Consider the following 20205-nt stretch of genomic DNA (forward strand, 5'->3'; position numbering starts at 1 on the left):
AAATAAAAAATATTTTATGTTGCACAAATACAAAAAATTTAATACGGAAGCATAATGTCATCATTAAGTAGTAATAAAAGGTTATCCGAAGTTTTGGAACTATTTCTATTACCAAACTATAATATTGTGTCTACTACTTATCTTGATCTTTTATTGTCTCACATTTCTGAAGATATTAAACAATGTAAGACAATTTTAAATACTATATCATAATATATAAAGAAATTATTATAAAATTATTATTCTATTGTATTTTATTATATCTATTTATAATGTATATTTTATTATACATCTTATTTAATTTCAGGCGATACAAATAATTATGAGAACTGCGAATTGTTTCAAAAATGGGTGTTAAAGGCATTGAATGTTTGGAACTTTGAATGTGTTCCTTCACAGCCTATAATTATATTTACTTTAAAACTTGTGGGAATAGTTTCACACAATGAATTAAGATTTCATTATTGGCAATTTAAAGACGTGTTTAATAAATTGTGTGTTATTTTTAATCTACGTAAAGATGATTTACCAGTATCTATTAAAATGGCTTATATCACAATGTTATCTGATTTAATTAAACATAGAAGTGGCAGACAATGGGTTATAGATTCTAGTAAGTAATATAATTTCTAATATATATATATGTACGTATAATAATAAAATTTGTATTTTATAGATGTTTGGAAAGATGTTGTTAAATATGCTCATTGGAATCATACTTTATATGTTACCCATGAAAGTCACAAATTTTTGTGGTTTTTGCTTTTACATGAACAACAAAATATTAACTTTTGTAAAGAAGTTATTTTAACAGTAGCTGCACCATTGATAACTAATACTTTTGAGACACAAGTATATCAAGTTTTGCAAGATAATTATCTGGAACAAAATAAATTATTGTGTTCTACTCTAGATTTATTAACTAATATCATTGAAAATACATTGTTTGCAAACATGGATAATATGGTATCTGAATTATGTCAGGAAATTATTGATTTAGAAATGAGGGTGAAAGCTCTGTTTGAAGCATGTATTAGTACAAAACTTCTATCACATATTCATAAATTATTAATTCTATGTTTATTCATTCCACTTAAACGATTTATTAGAGAAGGAAAAAAAGTAGATGTTGAAACATCGCAAAAGTTCTGCTGTGATTTAAATTATATATCTCTGATGCTTCTTTCAAAAGTATATATAATAGAACTGGTAAAGACAAATAAACTTTTAATGATATATTGGAAAAGGTTACAGTCATTACATGAATTTATTCTCAGTGGAGAACATAAGTTTGAACATCAAGTTATAACTATAATGGTAAGTATTTTTCAATTTACATTTATATAATTATCAATAATTCAAATACATCTTTTCAAATATCCAAACAGATTATACCTTTGGGTTTATGTATCAGACATACATATAGAGATTGTGATCTTTTTGATATGTTTGTTACTAAAATGTTTGATGTAACATGTATAGCTGTACAAAGATTGGCTTATAATATAAGAGATGTTGTACTTAAAAATGATGTACCTATAGCACAGATTTCAAAAGTAGTTATTGACATGCTTTTAGAAATAATAGATATCATGGATAGGGTATGTATAATAACACTTTTTTATAATTATTTCAAATTATTGTGAGCAAATTGTCTGCAGTTACATTTAATGGTTTTCTCTATATATGTGTGTATATATATATATATATATATGTATCTCATATCAGGATATTGCAGTTATTGTTTTTCAATCCCTGTGTCATGTACTAAAAAATTGTATGCCAGATACATGCAATAAAACTACAGATGATATAAGTAACAAAACAAACTTGGACAGGGGACCAAGAAAATCAATGTTTAAGTGTCCCTTAGAAGGAGATCCTATAGTCAATCATCCAGCATTGTTATCATCACTCCTAAATGGTTTAGCAGTTATGACAGAGAAATTCAAGTTAAAATGGCAAGAATGTGTGGAAACTATATGTTTGTTATCACTAGCACAAGAAATTTTAAATCATCCTGGAACATTGCCTATGGTATATTATAGAAATACCACAAAGTTATTTGTAATTCGTACATTACAAAATTTTGTTTTTAGATTTGTGTGAAAGCCTTAAAAGTGTGTAAGTTAGCAATTCAAAATTTCATGCCACCAAATTTAGTACTATTAATTGAAACAGATAGTCATATGAATGAAATTGGACCAACATTTTTTAAAAGATTACATGATGTAAATTGGGAAGTAAGAGATAGTGTACTTGAGGTTTTAAATACTATAGCTGTAATTTCAGAAGACAGTAAGTAATTATTTATAAGGATAGTTGTTATAATATATATAATATGTAAATAAATATTTACAGAATATCCAGCGTTCCAAGAATTTTTATTGGCAAATGAATTTTTACAACTAGCGATTGAAATTGCTAAAAGTGATAATGAAAGCTATGTTCGAGCATCTGCTTTAATTTTTATTTCAACTACCGTACGGATAAATAAATTGTGGGATGAAAAATTATCATATTTTGATTTATCGGTATGTATTGTTAAAAAGTATGTAAAATTTAACTAATATTTAGAAATAAAATAATATTTTTTAATTGTAGAATACAGCAATAATATTGTTTAATAATGAGAGTGAAGCTATAGTCAGAAAGGAAGCTTTAATTTTAATAAAAGAATTATATGTACACCATAAATGGCCGTAAGCAATATTATGTAACATTACTCTTATCTGTTATTTCAATGTCGTTAATAATGTAGTTATTGTTTAGGAGAAATATTATTGATTCTATGACACTAACGATGGCAACAGCTGCTGTGCTTGATCTTCATTGGGAAGTAAAGATAAGTGCTCTTGAATATTGGAAACATGTTATAAAATCGCATTTGTCTGATCAAGGTGTACTCGATGGTCATTTCCCAAAAGTAACGTTTTCAAAAGAACATAGAAAGATTGTATCTTTAAATGAAACTGAAATAAAACGAAGGCTTAATAAAGCATTAGATGAACTAGCAAAACAAAATTGTTTAGGAGTAAGTAAATTCATATGATATATATGTTTATTAGTAAGTTATATTTTTCATTACATTTTAGGTTCTTTTGGTTACTCTAGAAGATAGCGATTTTGAAGTATGCAAAACATCGGCCACTATAATAAATAAATTAAAAACATTCCTCTTGAAGTACAAACTCAATGAACCTTTGCCAGCATTACCTCTACCTAAAGATAGTGCCACGTTAGATACCTCTTATGTTAAATATGATCCACCAGATAATGTTGCAAGTTCTAATTATGAGGCACTTAGTAATTCTCGTAATGTAATCGAAGAAATTGTGGATGCTAATGATGCAAATTTGCTTGCGTCTATTTACAAAAATTCAATGAAAGTTGACAGCAAAACGCAAAAATCGTTGGAGAAAACATTTCAATATATTTCTTGTGTAACTAGGCAAATTTTTCTTCAAACAATTTTTAACTTAGATATCGATACTTACATTGGAGAGAAAAGTCGGTGGTTGACTACATATACTACCAGTTTTGAATCAGTGTTGGATGATATATTAACAATGTATAAACAAGGAAATGTGAATTCAATGGACTGCTACTAATTATAAATAATGTGCCTTATACATTGCACACAAAAACAATTCAAATTTTAATTCTATATGAGTGCTAGTATGGTATGCAGTTTTTTGTTTTTACATTGCTATTAAAATTAAACTTTTATGAACATTTATAAACCTGTTTTTTTAGAAGCAAGATTATACTATAACTTTTGTAATTAAAGTAAGATTTTATTAGAAGTACATGTATTCAACATTAAAATATTTTACATTTCTCTTTCTGATAGAATTTGAACAATGAAAATAGAATAAAATATTATTTCTTTATGCAGATAATATAGAATAAAATGAATTAATACTTATGTATTTAGCATAAAGAAACATATTAAAACTGTTATATAAATCGTTTATGTTCATTTATATAAAACATTGTTTTTGTTTATAAAAAAAAAATAAAAGTTTTTTATCTATAATTGTGTTACATATAAATTTAAATCTCAGAAATAATAAACTTAATTTAAGAGACTAATTACAATCTATCATAATATAAAAAAAAAATTAGTTGTATTTTTTGTACTTAATTCAGTCTCTATACTTTTTTACATAACTAAACACAATATATATTTTATTCAAAAAAAATTTTCAATATCAATTTCTACTGATTCAGGATAAACATCATTTTTTTTAACAGACATTTCTTCATCATCGTTTATAGTAATAATAGAATTCCAAGAAAAATTGTTGCATGGTGAATAAGGCATTAAAACTTTATTATCTTTGTTATTAATACTAATTAATTGTAATGTTGTGATCTCATCATTTCTAGTGTCTTCTGGTTCATTTTTTATTTCAGATATAAGAAATCCATTATTAAAATTTGTATTAGCATTTGAATCTTTGGTATTCACAAAAGAAGATGTTACTGTTTGGCAGGATTCAATACTTAGTTGTGTTACAGTTTTATCCTCTAAACCTACAATATTTTCAATATGTTGCATGATATTTCTTGTATTCGTCTTTTCCATGCTTATTTTATCTTTTTTCTTTCTTCCTCTATGTTTCCTTTTACTTAAATCATTACAAAGACCTTCAATGATATTTAAAAATTCTTCATCATTTATCTCTTTTCTTTTATTTAATTCATGCTCCCAGGCAATAAACTGACTGCAATTTATTGAACAAGTTGTGTTATCATGACTAAATTTTCTTGATGAATGAATTACTTGTTTATTTTTGTATATACTATTGTTTTGTTGTTTAGGTTTAGTAAAAATATGGTTATATATATTTTCATTATTATTGTCATCGCCTAAAGTTATAGGTTTCAAATATTTTTTTTTGATATATTTTATATTGTCTAATACTTTAAAGCCTTGGAGATTAATGATAGTTTGCGATAGTTCTTCTAAATTGTGATGTTGAATATGATGATTATGTAAATCCATAATAGATGTATTAGCATGTTGGCACATTGTACAGTGATAAAATACAGACATCATTGATGTTTTGTAAGTTATATCTTCATAAATATGATAAATGCAAATTTTACGTAAAATTTTAAGAATAATATATTTAGAGCGTAATATAATAAAACTCTTCACTACCTATTAATGATATTAATACTTTAAATACTTTTAAATAGAGTAAAAAAAAAAATAATACAATTGGAGATTTACCTTTAAAAGATCGAGCTTGTGAGGTTATATAAATATTTAAAAAAGGAGATTGAGAAAAATTCAGGTAATAATATTTGATCACGCATAAATATAAAAATTATCGTACAATAAAACTTTTTAAATTAAAATTACACAATAATTAAATATATTTATTGTATTTTTCGTAACATAGTCTATTGGACATGGTTTTTATACGTTGTCCACGTGAGATGCGTAAATATATATCGATATTGACATGTGTAAAATCAAATTTATCTATGTACGTAAAATGTCATCATAACATTTAATACGTAATGTATATGTTTACATTAAAAATTATTTTAATTACTTTCTGTTGTGATTTTTTTTAAAAGAAACATTTTTAATATTTTATATATCTGAATTAATAATTGAAATTGATATTGCAAGCTTTATATAATATAACTTTGTATATACGATAAGAAGTAAAGTACAATAAATTACATTTTCTTAGGATATGACTAATAACAAAGGAAAGTAATTACATTATTTATCTTTCGATCATTATATAAGACAAAGCGTAATTTCTTTTAACACGACAATTGATGGTGTTGCAATAAAAGAAAGTATTACGTAGCACGTATTGATGATGGTTTATAAATAAAAAAAAATGCAAAACTTAAGTAGCTGTCGGTTAAATTTAGATTCTAACAAGCCGACTGTTGCGTGCATTGAAACCTGCATCAAAAATATCGGGAAATTCGAGATAAATCGGTGATGATTCGCGTTGTGGTTGGCCGACAATCGAAAACAGGCCAATAAGCATGCGTTTCGCGCCGAAAAAATACGATTAACGGGATAGCGCACGCATGCGCGTTCTTTGATTATTTTCGCCATGATTCGGCGCGAGCTTTCAGTCACGCGCAACACTTCGTAGGGGAGTTATACGAAGGATCGTTTCGTGACTGTCGTGGGAAGGACCGTCTTTCGAGTTAAATTTGGTACACCGTGTCGGCTAAAAGGCAATAAGTGCAACGTTCGAATTGTATATGAAACGCTTGTGCGCGAGTACACGCAGCTATGTCTTTCTACTTTCGCGACCGACCGAAATTTGGCGATAGACTGCGTGGTAAATCCGGCGATGAACTTTTACAAGAAATTAAACAACAATTCGATGAAGATAGCAAGTCTTTCTTTGAACCCACTAATAGATCGGGACGGGATCCCTTTGAACGACATTCCGGCTTCTCAAGAGTAAGTTCGCCTTTATTTTACACACATTTGTATAAAAATTGAGTTGCACATATTATAGGAATACAATTATTATTAAAAATTAACTTTTTCAAATGATTGTTTCTTTGTTAAGTTAAGTTAAGTTAAATTAAGATCTAACTATAGTTTTTCCTTATCGTATACTTCTAGAATTTTTCTTTTTTAAGTTGTTAAACTTTAGTAGATAAGGTAAGTAATAAAAGTAATTCATAGTAGTAATGTTGAATACTTTTTTTTAATTGTCTTTTATGTTCATTCAGAGTCTTCACTATGATATTAAAAAATTTGATCTTTCTTGCACAATTTGAATATTGAACGAAAATTCTTTATTTATAGACTGGCCTAATTTCTACGTCGTTTCACCGGCATGTATTTAGTTTTCTCTGCTTGCCGGTTATTCTTGTCGCAATGCCGATATTTTCAGAGTGTAAAGAAATAAAAAAAACTGTTGTGTTTGTTGGTTACTTGGTGAAGTACGCCGTGATATACAAAAATGTGGAAAAATGCAGGCTCATAATAAGTTCATAGATACTCGAACATTTTCTAATAGATAATTTTTGGAATAGTCTTATTTTCGAAATCGTGTAGTAATTAGTTGAAAACGCGTTTAATATCCATATTAATATCTTTCTTTATTTGCCTATAGTACTTTATTATCTAATTTCATGTAATTTATAGTTTTCCTACCCTTGTTTCAATATTGTAAAAACTCACTATTTATTATATCGAGTCACCTGTTCCGCATTGTCAACGAGCCAATTATCATAGTTCATGGCGATCTCGTGATCGTTACAACTGTATCGATATCGTGATACGATACAGTTGTAACGATCACGAATTTTCAATTATCTTATCATAATCCTTTCTACACACTGTATATTATTTCGTTTAAATTAGCATTGGAATACATGACAACAATTTTTTATCTTAAGTAGCATTTCATCTCTTTCGACGCTTCTACGTTCTTATACTTCGTAACATACTTCGTTTCGAACTGTGACCTTACCTTCATGTAAACACGTCTGGTTAACGATCGTTTATTTCTGTAATAATAGCGATAGTTCCATTAAATGTCTCAGTAAAATATCAACATTTGTTATTATCTTACAACAAAATATCAGTTTATAAGAATGTTGAATGATACAAAAATTTTATCTAAGAAAATAAAGAAAATTATTATAAAAACGATAGAATTCTACGGCAATAATGTATTCTAGTAGTAAGAATGGCCTATATACATGGCCATTATAACATGTAATCCAAAGATATGTATTTTATGTGCACATATTTATTTTGATAAATTTTTAATAGAAATTTTAACTTCTAAAATACGTTCGATCGATATCTATTCAAACATGCAGTAAATACAGTTATCTACCGTCGATATCGATCTACGCGAATAGAAGGAAAGCCCTAAAAAATTACGAAGATTTATTATAGTGCGCCACCTGCTAGTTGTTTTGAGCGAAATAGAAGGGACAAGTTGTATGAATCGCATATATAAATTTGTTGGTAAAAATTGTCTATTTCCCGAGCAGTGAAGTGCATTTATCGCCATTTCTCTCATAGTAACGATAAGAAACAAGAATTCTAATGGTCTTTCTTCATAATTTTGTTTCATTTTTACTGCCTTACAAAGATTTGCTATAACTCACTAGAAAGCAATAGAAAATATCGATTGAATATATCGAATTACTTATATTTTTCACCGCTGATTAAGTGGCGCCATTAACTGTTAAAATCTTTAGGTTAGAACTGTTTCGCAATCAATGAAAATGTTAGAAATGTTTATATTTAGTTTCAGAGAGTTTTGAGGTACTGTTTGTATTAAAGTTATCGAATTAATATAAAATTACCTAAAAGAAGTGAAAGAAAAAGAAGAAGCGATGATTCAAGCCGAATTGGCCGTGGGTTTCCAATCTTTTTCGTACGTCTTCGTTTCATTTGACTTCGATTGCCATTTTGGTGCATAGTGAACGAAATAAAATCGAGAAATCGAACTGTCTTCTAAAAGAAAAATTGATGGTATTAACGGGACTGTTGATTTATTACAATGATGGAAATTTTTGTTGCTGATGGTTATAAAAGAGTCTTCATTCGAATGTGAATTATAGTGACAATATAATGATAATTACTCGCCGAAGAATATTTTCTTCATTATCATAGTAAATAGAAACATATACGTTCTTCTAGAATTTCTGATTTATTTCGATAAAATGGGGAAGCGATATCTTCAAGTTATTTGGCAAACGATGGATCTATACTATTTCGCAAAAAAGAAATATTTTTCTATCTATGTTTATTGATATATGATAAGGTAATATATTTGTTTCCGTGAGAAATTTTTCTTACATTTAAGTGATAAATTTGTCGACCATCTTATATTTTATTAATTATATCTTATTGTATTAATTTATTTTAAAAATGCAAAACTAAATATTTGTAAAGAAGATTTACTCAAAATAGAATTTGAAAGAAAGTGAAAACTGCTTTTTATAAAGACTAACAGTATATTTTTTCTAAAGATGTGCTAGACCAATGTTCCAGGTAGTATAGCCTTACACATCTTTCTGTATATTAAGAAGAAAAAATTCATAAAACACAAACTATATAATTCATTATAAAAAATAAAACAAATACAATCAGGCAAATTCCATGATAGTGAAATTGGAGCATTATAATTTAAGGTAAAATCAGTAATCTGCTAAATGTGCATCCAATGTCTTCACATCTTGTATTATCCAAAAAGGATCCACTCGAGCCCATTCGTGTCCCTTGGAAGGGTGTACTCTGCTCGTAGGAGTATACAGAGCCAGCAGGCTATTAAAACCACCCCAATTGCATTAAACGCCCCTTTCGATGGGAAGAGGGAGATGACGTGCCGATTTACGAGTCGAAATGAGATCAATATGGTATATGTTCAGTAAATTTTACAATTCTACAAAGTAATCCCTGCACCGAGGTAATATCGTTAGCTTTTCAGAAGCACAGACAGACTCGGCAAAGGACCCAGAAATAACGTGTTTGTTGCCAAACGCCTGCCGGGGAAATGACTTACCACTTACTCGCCTCGCTATGGACCCTTCTCTGTTTTCGACGATAAAACGTTTCATTGATCGATTGATAAGATCGTTCCGGTGGAGAATGCACTTCTTTTAATACAAAGATGCATTTCATTTGTGTTTCTTGCTTTCAATTTTCTTTGAACAACGAGTTTAACACTGGTTAAGGTAATTTTCTTTGAGATTTTTTTTTTTTGAGTTTTTAAAACGAATAGTTCAGCGAGTATGAAATTAAATTAAGAAGAAAAAAATTAGGTTTCAAGAATGGAGAGATAAGTTTGAAATACTTTATTATTTTTAAAAATTAGGATTTAATTTTATAACTAAAAGGCTATGGTTTTTAAACATAAATTATTTTAGATTGATGCCTGATTGTATAAAAATTTCTTTATATTGATACGGATACTATAAAGAATAAATAAGGGGAAAAAGAAAAAAATAATTTTACGATACTTGCAACAAAATTTCTTGTAAATGAATACAATACTTAGAACTATATTCAACACTGACAACACAAAGGAATGAGAGGAAAAACAATAGATTAATTTTAGAATTCTGGGAAGCTTTTATAATCATAGGATCAAGGTACAATTAAAAAATCTTTAATGCGATAACCTTCGGTCAAACGATTTGCACGAGATATAACGGGTGCGTGGAAAGTGTCACGGATCGAATGGACAGATTATTTTAGCTCGAACGATTCTTGGTTTGGAATGGCGAGAAGGAATCAATGGCGGCTATTTTGAGAGGTCTCGGCGTCGGCGACGTCGTCGTCGAGAACGTTCCTACGTCTTCGAACATGCCGATGGTGTTCGAAGATTGCGAACACTCTTCCACAAGATGCATTTCACGTAATAAGAAACGAAAAAATTTCTAAAATCAATCGCCTCTTAATACAAATTTTTCCTTTTAAAATAATATTTGTTTCAATTTTGATAAGAGAATAGCCTTTTTTTCTTTTTTTATATATATATATAATAAGAAACTTTTGAAGTATTCTATTTTATAATTTATTTTTTAATAAATATATTTCTCGTCTTTAAAAAACAAATTTTTAAATTACGAAAAAGATTAGTGTTGAGTTTAATAATATCGATTTTTAATACAAATTCTTTGCCATAGGTAAAATTTCCAAAGTACAACGAATCGTCGTTTCTAATGTAGAATATAGCCATCAGTCTAGTCCTTGCATCAATATTTACCTTGGAGAGATTGCTGCTGTCACTGGCCGATTTTCCCCCATTTTTTTGCGGTTTCCATTCACTCCTCCTCCGCGAATATCGACATGAAAAATGTTATAAGAGCAGAGATATTCCTAGAGGGTGAAAGTATAGCAAGGACATATTTTATCGATTCTGATGATAACTCTGGTCATTTCTTTTCTACGATGATTTTCAGTTCCATGAACAAATTCAGGAACAACATGAACGTCTTTTTTTCTGTTCCAGCATTTTATAACTGAAAAGCGTTTCACATTATCTTAATGTTCTCTCAATTGTTATTTACCTGCTTCTTTCTTTCACGATATTATACTTACAGTAGGTTCCTTCTTCTGTGTTCAATGGTTTAGTAAAAATAAATACCGTACTTTCTTATCGCAATGAAAGTCTTCGCTATTAATGATATTACAAGTAGCAGAGTATGCGACGAAGTTTACCGTTAATTTCGGGAATAGGAACTTCCTTCAGGTTTCCCTGCCGATGACCCACTGCAATTTTCATGCGATGAGTCACGAAGTCATTGAGATTCATCGCGTGTGGAAAGGAACGTCTTAAAAAGTGCTCTCTTTCTCTGTTCTGAGAACCACGTCCCGGACCCTTGATTATCCCTCCTTCTTTCCCTGGTAAACGTCATTCATGAAGCAGCATTCCTATCCGCTTCATAGTCTGTTCTGCGAATTGTTCGAAGGGAAAGGGTCATTTTATGCCTTCTGGCGATGCATTTTGGGAATTCACCAATGTATTTGGTTGTTTTTTCTTGGGAAACTAATTACAGATAATCGCATAATTTGTTTTCTTTTTCGTTTGATCAAGATTTATTTATAATGAATATTAGTTCTTTTTTCAAATTAAAATAGGAAATTAAAATTTTGATACGAGCAAAATCGTGTTTATATAGACTACTCTGTACAAGATGCCACAAAATAATTTTGAAAAATTTGAAGATATACCTCTTTTTAAGGTTAGTAAGTAAATATAGAAATTTGTTGCTTTCAAAATAAATTCTTTTTGTATTGTATCTAAAATATGATAAAAATATAATGTAGATACCAATGTCTAACATTATTTAATATGTTCCAGGAATAAAAATATGGTGCTTTACAAAATTATCATTAGTTGTTGATGATAAGAGTTAATTAGCAAATTATATTAGAAAATTAAAAATTTCATTATCAGTAAATAACAGCAGTATAAAGAGAAGTAACTTCTCTTTTTCATAGCTTCTTTTTAAAGCACTAAAACAGTAATAAAGATAAGGACACGATCATTGTCAGCTGTATCATTTCTGTTTGTACATTGGATATGACAATGGTGGTATAATGTTACTGCATGATCAGGTTCTCTATACACTATCTAAGACGTATACATGGTTACATTTTTACCAAAGATTTTCGAAAATTACAGACTTTGGGCATAGAAATGGATATCATAATTCCTTGACCTTCAAAGCTTTTAGCGAGCTTTTAAGCTTTTATCGCCACGCCCTGTATCAATTACAATTACCTGAAGAATTCCAAACAGGCAACATCGATTTTCATTCGGTAATGAACTTTCAACGTCTCCTGTGTAGTCAAAAGTTTATCATTTTATATACAAAAAAGAAGTGAAATACAGAATTACACATTTTCACTATCTGTGAAGAAAATTTATAAAAATATCTCACAACATAAAAGAGTGATCTAAAATTTGCTTATCATTAACTTAATTCTACGAAAGTTCGTCCACCTCTCGATTTGAAGAAGGAAGTTGTAATAATATTTTATTTCGAATGTTACGAGATAAAAATAATGATTCCAAATTTTCAAATAGTGGGGCGTATTAATTTTTGAATTGCAAAAATCACTGGAAAAAAATAAGGAACGTGGCGTTGACCGAGGTGTTGAAACTATACCCATTGCATCAATGGAGCATTACGAGTGCATGCGCTCGACCTGTAGTAGGAATCTCTACTTTTCCTTTCACTCTTCGATCGCTCGATACACGTGCATGTGATGCTTCGTTGCGCGTGAAACGCACCGCGCAGTTTCGTGCGAAAGTGTTCACATTGATCATCCTCATTTACACCTCTCATAGTAAGACCTCTCATAGTACATAGTCTGTCATAAGAATGTAACATTGTAGTTGTATTACTTAATCACGAATAATTTCACAGACTGTAAATTGTAAGTTGTGTCACGATATTTATATTTCATAAGTAATGCAACAGAATTTAAATTAGTTTCTATTACAGACACAATCTGATCATTGTCTAATAGTATCGCAATAAATTTTAATATGATTGTGTAATTAAGTATATGATTATGTAATTGGATATATAAGCACGTGCACAGAATAATTTAAAAAGATATGTACCATTAAATTAGGGTAATAGGGTAAAATTGATAACAGAATACACAGATATGAAAAGAAAAATTTTAAGAATGTAGTTCTGATTCAACGACATCGATAATGTACCCTTGATTTTCTACAAAAAAGTTCTTAGTTTTAGTCCACACTGCTAATTGCCCCTTAACCCCCAGTACGTGAAGCAATGTCTATCCTAGATAAATTTAACAGTACTTTTGGTGATTCATTTTCTTTAAAATTGTTCCCAGTAACTACTTGACTAGTTATAGGCATACCTGTATGAGATAGCCTTTTAAGTTTTAATTAACATTGTGCATACTATGTTCATTCCTAATCAATAGTACGAAATAATGTACATCACTTTACGAACCTTGTCGCCGAAGGTGGAACATTCCACTATAATGAGACGTAGGAAAAATTTATTCTCGTCGGGCTAAGTAATTCTACCACGACAAAGATTCGCAAAGCACTAAAAGAATTCTACATAAAGAACAAAAACCTTCAATAATAAAAAAATAATACGAGGACATCAACTATGACATCGAACATTGAAATACCATAAAAAGAAAAAAGAAACAAAAGTAAAAGGAAAAAGTGAAGAGAATAATAAAAATTATAGAACAGTTTAGGTAGGATAGAGTTGAATTACAAAGTTATTAATGCGAAAATGTAACACAATATTCGCTAATTACAGACTTGTCGCGTGTTTATGCATGTATAGTGTAGTATACGCAGTGAGGTATGCTTATACTCGTAAGGAAATCTGTCTGCAGTCATCTGGATGACGTCACAAAACTTGTCTGTTAGGGAATGGCGATTGAGTACTTCCTTAGGCCTTATATTCTCCTGGCTACGCTATCGATCACTGTAGATCATCGATCGTCATTATCGATGATCGTGCGAGTGATCGAAACGCGTGAGCAGAATCGAAGAATGAAATCGACAATGAGATAGAACTGAATAGTCGCGACAACAATGTGCTATACGATTTGATAAATCGATTCTATTAATAATTATATTTACTTTTTATTTTCTATAAAATATTTGTTATCTTGAGTTTAGTACTTGACTAGATTTTTATGAAAAAAGTATGTTGAATTTAATAAATATCTATAGTGACTTATGAGAATACTATAAAATTAAATACTAGTTCACTTTTTTTCAGTAATTATGATGATTAGAAGTAGAAATTAAATTTTGTATATGTTTAATTTGTGTTTGATAAGAAAAAAGAAGATGAAACTATAAATAATCAGCTGATATTTTATTAATACTTCTTGTCAGGTTGTCAATTATAATTTTGTTATTCATAATATGGAATAAAGCGAAAACATTAATTATTGTATCAGGAATGGTTTAACCGATACAATTTTATATTTGCAAGTTACTTATTACACCGTTAGATGGCAATACTGTCCGCATAAATTGTTAAGCAGCACGACTTCATTTCTGGCCATGTATTAGCTTTTTGATTGGAAATGTCCCAAAATTTTCAAAACAAAATCTAAGAAAAAATTACGAATGCTTTATGAAATGCGAGTATTTTAATTTTAATTTGCAATACTAACAAGAAGAAATATTATATCATAATATTTTTTTTTATATTTCTTTGTAGTAAATTTATTTTAATCATTCCGGTTACATGTTTCATGTGTTCTATAATAATCTATGTATGTCAGGATGATTTTCTCTCTTACGCTGGTTAACCTATTGTCATTTTAACGAATCGAAACAAATTTAATTTTTTTTTTATTGCCATGACATATTTTACATATGACTAGGAAGCATGAGTATTCAACTAAAAGTAATATAATTTAATATCGTTTGTGCGATATACATTTATTTGCAATTGAACTGATATACATATACACACTCTAATATTTTTTACTTAATCACGTACAAAAACATGAATATCTACATAAAGAGTTTGAATTAAATTAGCTTAGTTATCTTATTTATCTATTAATTTGCACTTTGCTATAGTAATTTAAAAATTGAATATAGTTTTATTTAATTAGTTGTACTAAAAATTATGATTTTCAAAAGAAAATATAAGAATTGTTTGACGTTTTATATTGATCTTAAGTAATTCAAAATCTTTTACTAAAACCTAGAACAAGCAGTGTCTATCTATAAAACTAACCTCTTATTAGACGTAATTTTTCTTTTTTTCGATTAATCATTTCATGTAACGAATAGAAACAGTACTTTTACGATTCATTTTGGAGCGATATTATGTAGAAGATGTCAGTTTATTTTTACCATAAAAGATCTCGTGACCATTAGCATCATTATCATTATAAAAAATAATCATGCGATAAAAGTAAATTAGATACTTTGTGAATATTTATTTTTCAATTTCTTTTCTTATTAGTAAATTTTTGACTCATAAGTTGTTTATATTACATGATAAAAATAGATTATAATGCATAATTAATTAATCATTTGCAAACATAAATTGTAGTAAAATATAGTTTGATTATGATGGTTCTTTTAAGATGCTGTTGTGATGTTTATGAAACTTGTTAGATAAAAATGTTGAGATAATGCTGAGATTATTAAATGAGGTACTAATTCACATTGATGTAAGAATTTGTATTGAAGTTTATGGTTTTAATGACAACGCTAGCTTTGTATTATATAAGGAATAAATTTAAACACATTCAAAGAAAGCAATACCTTCAAAAATAAAAAATTTCATTATTTGTCTACTTCAACAATCCAATAAATTCAATATGAATTGCAGGTTTAACTATCTCACATATTTCATTAGGCAAGGTTATTCCACTAAATTTGTCCAATATTGAACATTCCATTTGGAGCTGACGTTCTTAATAACATTGTCTTCTTACCCTGTTTTTCTAAATATAATTTTAATTTTTATGCAGTCCGTACCCTTAAAACAATTTCATTCCAAGAAATTGTTTGTTGCACAATAGAGCAAAATTTGATGTCAACTCTTTTTTATGCTTAAGTAGTAAGTCCTTTAATCGTAAATTTGACTATTTTTTACAAGTTTAATTGGCATTACTAATTTTAAGGTTATTTTCTGCAACTTCAGTGTTATTTTAGAGGTATATGTATATATTAGACCCTTGTAACTTATGAGGTATAGGAAATCTTGTTAATAAATTTTGTTTATAGAAGTGATGATTTCCACATTGTATTTTAAAACTGTTCAAAAAAGAGCCTTTTTTCATAGATTCATTCATAGATCTGCATTTACGCAGTTCACTCATAACACATTTATGAGTCAATTAATCTTCATGTCAGGATTATTCAGACTTCAAGTCTCACGCATTGTAGCACAAAGGTTAAATATAAAGTAATCTACTTTGTCTTTTTCTTTCTCTTCTTTTTTTTTAATTTTCAATTGAAAAAATACAAAAATAATTTGCACTTTGACAGCATGAGCAAATATAAAATTATATTTCTCTTTATTCTTTAGTGTTTCGGTATTTCAGTCGTGTCATTTGTTGTCGCATCTTGAAGTCAAGTCACATTTTATCGAAGTACATATTTTACTTAACCGCAAAGTATGTAGAACATAAATGTCACCACGATATTCGTGCCTTTATGAAATAATGTGACAGTTGGTGCAGATACGAGTATAGTATTTATATTTAACGTTGAATTTGCAATTTATATTTTATTTTCAGTATTATCGACATTCAATCTAATGTATTTAACAATTGCAGAAAGATAACAACGATGTAACTGAATAAGGCAACCATCAATGTTAAAATCTAACATTTCCTCTTCTTTTTGGCATTTACATATATCAAGTTTCAGTGGCTTATAAGAATACTTGAATAGCAATTCAAAGGGAATAATTTGAAATACTTGAAAATTAGAATTAAAAATTGTATTTGATAATACATGGGAGTGTGAAGTACCGGTACGTGCATGTAATTTATTCTTGTAATCGTTTTATACATTTAGATCATTGAAGTACAATATTCACGTATGGAATTTTATAGAATTTACAGATGGCAGTTTGCTGATGTATTGCCAAGCAATCGATTACATAATTTCTATCTTGTAGGGGAACACGAAGTGAGTCATTTGTCGAGTGAATTGCCGTTGTGTACTTGTACGTGTACGAATCGACATGTTCATCGAAGTGTGCGATGTGATCTGTTTCCTGCTTATTGTCAAGTGTGGTGTAAACATTCAATACTGTTGAAAGTTTCGATCTCATTTTATATAATTTGTAAAATATTCCATGGGAAATTGGCTCCACGGTGTATGGATGAGATTATATCTTGGTGATCTTAAAGGAGTTATAATTCTATGTTTTGCGAGATTATAGAACGTACTCCTTTATACTATTATTAAGTACGTAGTGTTGGTAATAAGTCAATTTTGAAAATTAATTTTTTTTTTATTACAGTTTAAAAGCTATTTATTTTCACTAAATTTTAATTCATCGATCATCTTTCTTTAATTTTCTATAATTATAGATCGACGTGTTATCATTAAATTATAGATTGCGTAGTAACACTATTATGTATCGTATCTATTCTAATAAATGCTTTTTCTTGTTTTCAATTTAGAAAAATATTTTTGTGAAGCTATACCATGCAACATTAAAATACTGTTTAATAGATGCAAGCTATTAATAATATTTTAGATAGTTACTAAACAGATTATGGAAGTTTTCGAAGGGAAATATAAAACCATGTAGTAAATTATGAAATTTTCCTGCTGCATTTGGCCTATATCCAATCGTCGTGCATCTCGAAGGTTTCTATATATCTCATTAATTACATTCAATGGCATAACTAAGCTACATAGACATACTATACTATTATGTCACTTTCAGTCGCCTTAAACTATGATCACCCTACGATTGATATTACGTCATCGTGTTAATCATTTATCGATTATATTTAGATATTTAAAATTGTGAAACTTATGTCAATTAGTTCCAAAAAAGTATAATTAACCTGTATTGTATACTGACATAGTATTCATTTTAGAGTAATGTAATGTCAATTCAATATAAGAATGTTTCGTATAGAACCATTTTTTGAAAGAAAATTAGAAAAATTAATTATTTGTTAGTTAATTTTGAAGTTCCATCAAATCTTCAGCTACATCGTGTAAGTAGAATTTATCTAACTCTCTTAATATTATTTTGCAGTGATAAATTTGGTAAAAGAATTAGCAAAATGAAATTTTATCTTTGGATGTTAATAAAGTTAGTTCACGATGAGCAAGGTCTCGGTTTGTTGTCGCGTCATGATGCAGCATCCTGATTATGAAGCGTTTACGTGATACCTGACCACACGACCTGCACACATATTTTCACGAGCAGAAGAGTTTTGGAACTGGGCCAAATTTTGTGATCGTATGATTAATATTCAATGGCGGATTTTTAATACTTTGCGGGTATAGTACGACCGAGAATCGTAAAACCAAGATGACACAAGATCGATTGATATTAGCTGACAAAACGTTTCCTCGAATAGTTGTGCAATGAATATAAGCATAAAATTCCTATGAATTACAAATTAATCGAGAGCAATTAAGTTGAATTTTCGTTGGAATTTTTTACCGAAATTTCTCTATCGGTTATAGAGAGATCTTTAGTTACCACTTAGAATTGTTGGTAATTCTTAACATCGTATGTAGAGTCAGAACGATCGTATCAGTTTTACAAGTGATTCTATTTAGGGTTCGAGGAGTTCTAAAAGTAAACCTTGTTAATACATGGGTTTTATTTGTTAATCGCTCGATTTAGTTCTTATTGGGTACAATATGTGATCTATATATGTATTTTACGATGAAGCAGTGCCTTTGAATCAGACACGGTCTATTTATACTTATATCGAATGAATCATAGTTAATATTACATAAAAAAAAGTAAGACGAATTTTAAGGGTGATAGCACAATTGAGAATTGCATTTGATCAATGACGGTTTATTTATGTTGCACAATTATTGGTTCGAAGAAAGAGAACGAGTTGACCAACTTTTCGGATGGGAATACAAACACGTGAAGGGAATTCGTGCTTACTATAAAAGGATATAGGTAAACAAGTCCAGAGTACACAGCCTTGCTCGACAGGTTGATTGTAAAACGAAAAATGGAAAAACTTAACAATACCGACCAAAATTGGCACAGGCGATAAATCACGCTGAAAGGATATTTCAACCCCATTTCAACATGGAAAGGAGAACAATATTGTTGACAATGTTGTACATAAAAACGTGATATAATTCGAAAGTCCTGTTTGTTTATCACAATAATTAAAAATCGGAGCCTAAAAAGTTGCTAGATTATACGAAATAGTTGAAACATTACGTTATAAGCTTTTTCGAATGATGATAACATGTATTTTGACAAAGCTTATCATATTTTCCATTTTTGACAATAAATGATAAATATAATCCGTTGCGATTTTTATCGGTGAAAATTTGACAAGAGTATAATACATTCTTTCGTTCTTCGTTTTGAATGTTGCGTGCTGTATAAGTGCGCGAAAAACGAATGATTTCTTGAAAGAACCAAACAGAGAGGAACGTTCTAGTAGCATCTGGCAAACGCTCGGCTGCTCTCGCAACGGTTCGGTTATGCTCGGGTACGGCAGTCACGTGGCTTGCGATACAGCCCACACAACAAATATATTTAAGTTGCTCCGGGAGCGTACTGACAGTTTCACTATTGACTTGGAAGAAGTGTGTAGTATAACGCGTGCGTTTCCACGATTTTGTTAAGAGTATATTTCCTTACAATACAGGACTTCTATTCGCGAGTGTGTGATATAGAGTGTGAGAAAATAGATGAGTAACGCCAATAGTGGTCTTCTTACATAACGAAAGAAAGGAAGAAGACAGAAAGCTAGAGTACTAGCGGAGGAGATCGAAGGGGAAGCTAAAGACAACTATCACACGTTGCTTTCTCGGTAATTTTGCAAGATCCTTAAAACAGAGAACGAAAGTGTGTTTTTAAAACGTTTATTTTTCGTTTCGCCTTTTTTGTTAACACGCCGGCACTGTTGTTTAGTGAGCTTCTTGGCTGATTCCTTGAAAACGTACCGCAAAAAAAAAAAAAAAAAAAATTTAACTGCAAAAGCAGCCTTTAACGGGAACAAGACAC

General features: G+C 29.3%; 3 protein-coding genes across 5 annotated transcripts in view; 2 read left to right on the top strand and 1 right to left on the bottom strand.

Annotated features, from left to right (window-relative positions):
- Positions 1 to 39: 39 nt before the first annotated feature.
- Positions 40 to 3634, top strand: LOC108550181 (uncharacterized). Its single transcript, XM_017903848.1, has 10 exons — positions 40 to 184; positions 308 to 613; positions 677 to 1317; positions 1389 to 1601; positions 1729 to 2037; positions 2100 to 2298; positions 2362 to 2534; positions 2605 to 2702; positions 2773 to 3034; positions 3096 to 3634. Exons 1-10 carry the CDS (start codon positions 55 to 57, stop codon positions 3609 to 3611), a joined length of 2847 nt encoding a protein of 948 aa, XP_017759337.1. The 5' UTR covers positions 40 to 54; the 3' UTR covers positions 3612 to 3634.
- Positions 3635 to 4195: 561 nt separating this feature from the next.
- Positions 4196 to 5062, bottom strand: LOC108550149 (uncharacterized). The gene has a single exon (XM_017903810.1). It carries the CDS (start codon positions 5060 to 5062, stop codon positions 4196 to 4198), a length of 867 nt encoding a protein of 288 aa, XP_017759299.1.
- A 1071-nt stretch (positions 5063 to 6133) lies between these two features.
- stv (BAG domain-containing protein starvin) overlaps positions 6134 to 20205 on the top strand; it is a 24290-nt gene continuing 10218 nt past the window's right edge. Inside the window, exons 1-2 of one of the 3 annotated variants that reach the window (XR_001890401.1) lie at positions 19751 to 20011; positions 20113 to 20150. Coding sequence is in view for 1 of the 3 variants with exons in the window: in XM_017903870.1 (XP_017759359.1) it covers positions 6281 to 6454 (174 nt within the window). In the remaining 2 variants the exon portion in view is untranslated. Of the gene's footprint in view, positions 6455 to 19731; positions 20012 to 20112; positions 20151 to 20205 lie in introns of those variants that run through there. The other 2 variants (XM_017903870.1, XR_001890402.1) reach the window with 2 other exon arrangements.

This window comes from Eufriesea mexicana, unplaced genomic scaffold, assembly GCF_001483705.2.
Source record: "Eufriesea mexicana isolate 0111107269 unplaced genomic scaffold, ASM148370v2 scaffold2551, whole genome shotgun sequence".
Lineage (NCBI taxonomy): Eukaryota > Metazoa > Arthropoda > Insecta > Hymenoptera > Apidae > Eufriesea > Eufriesea mexicana.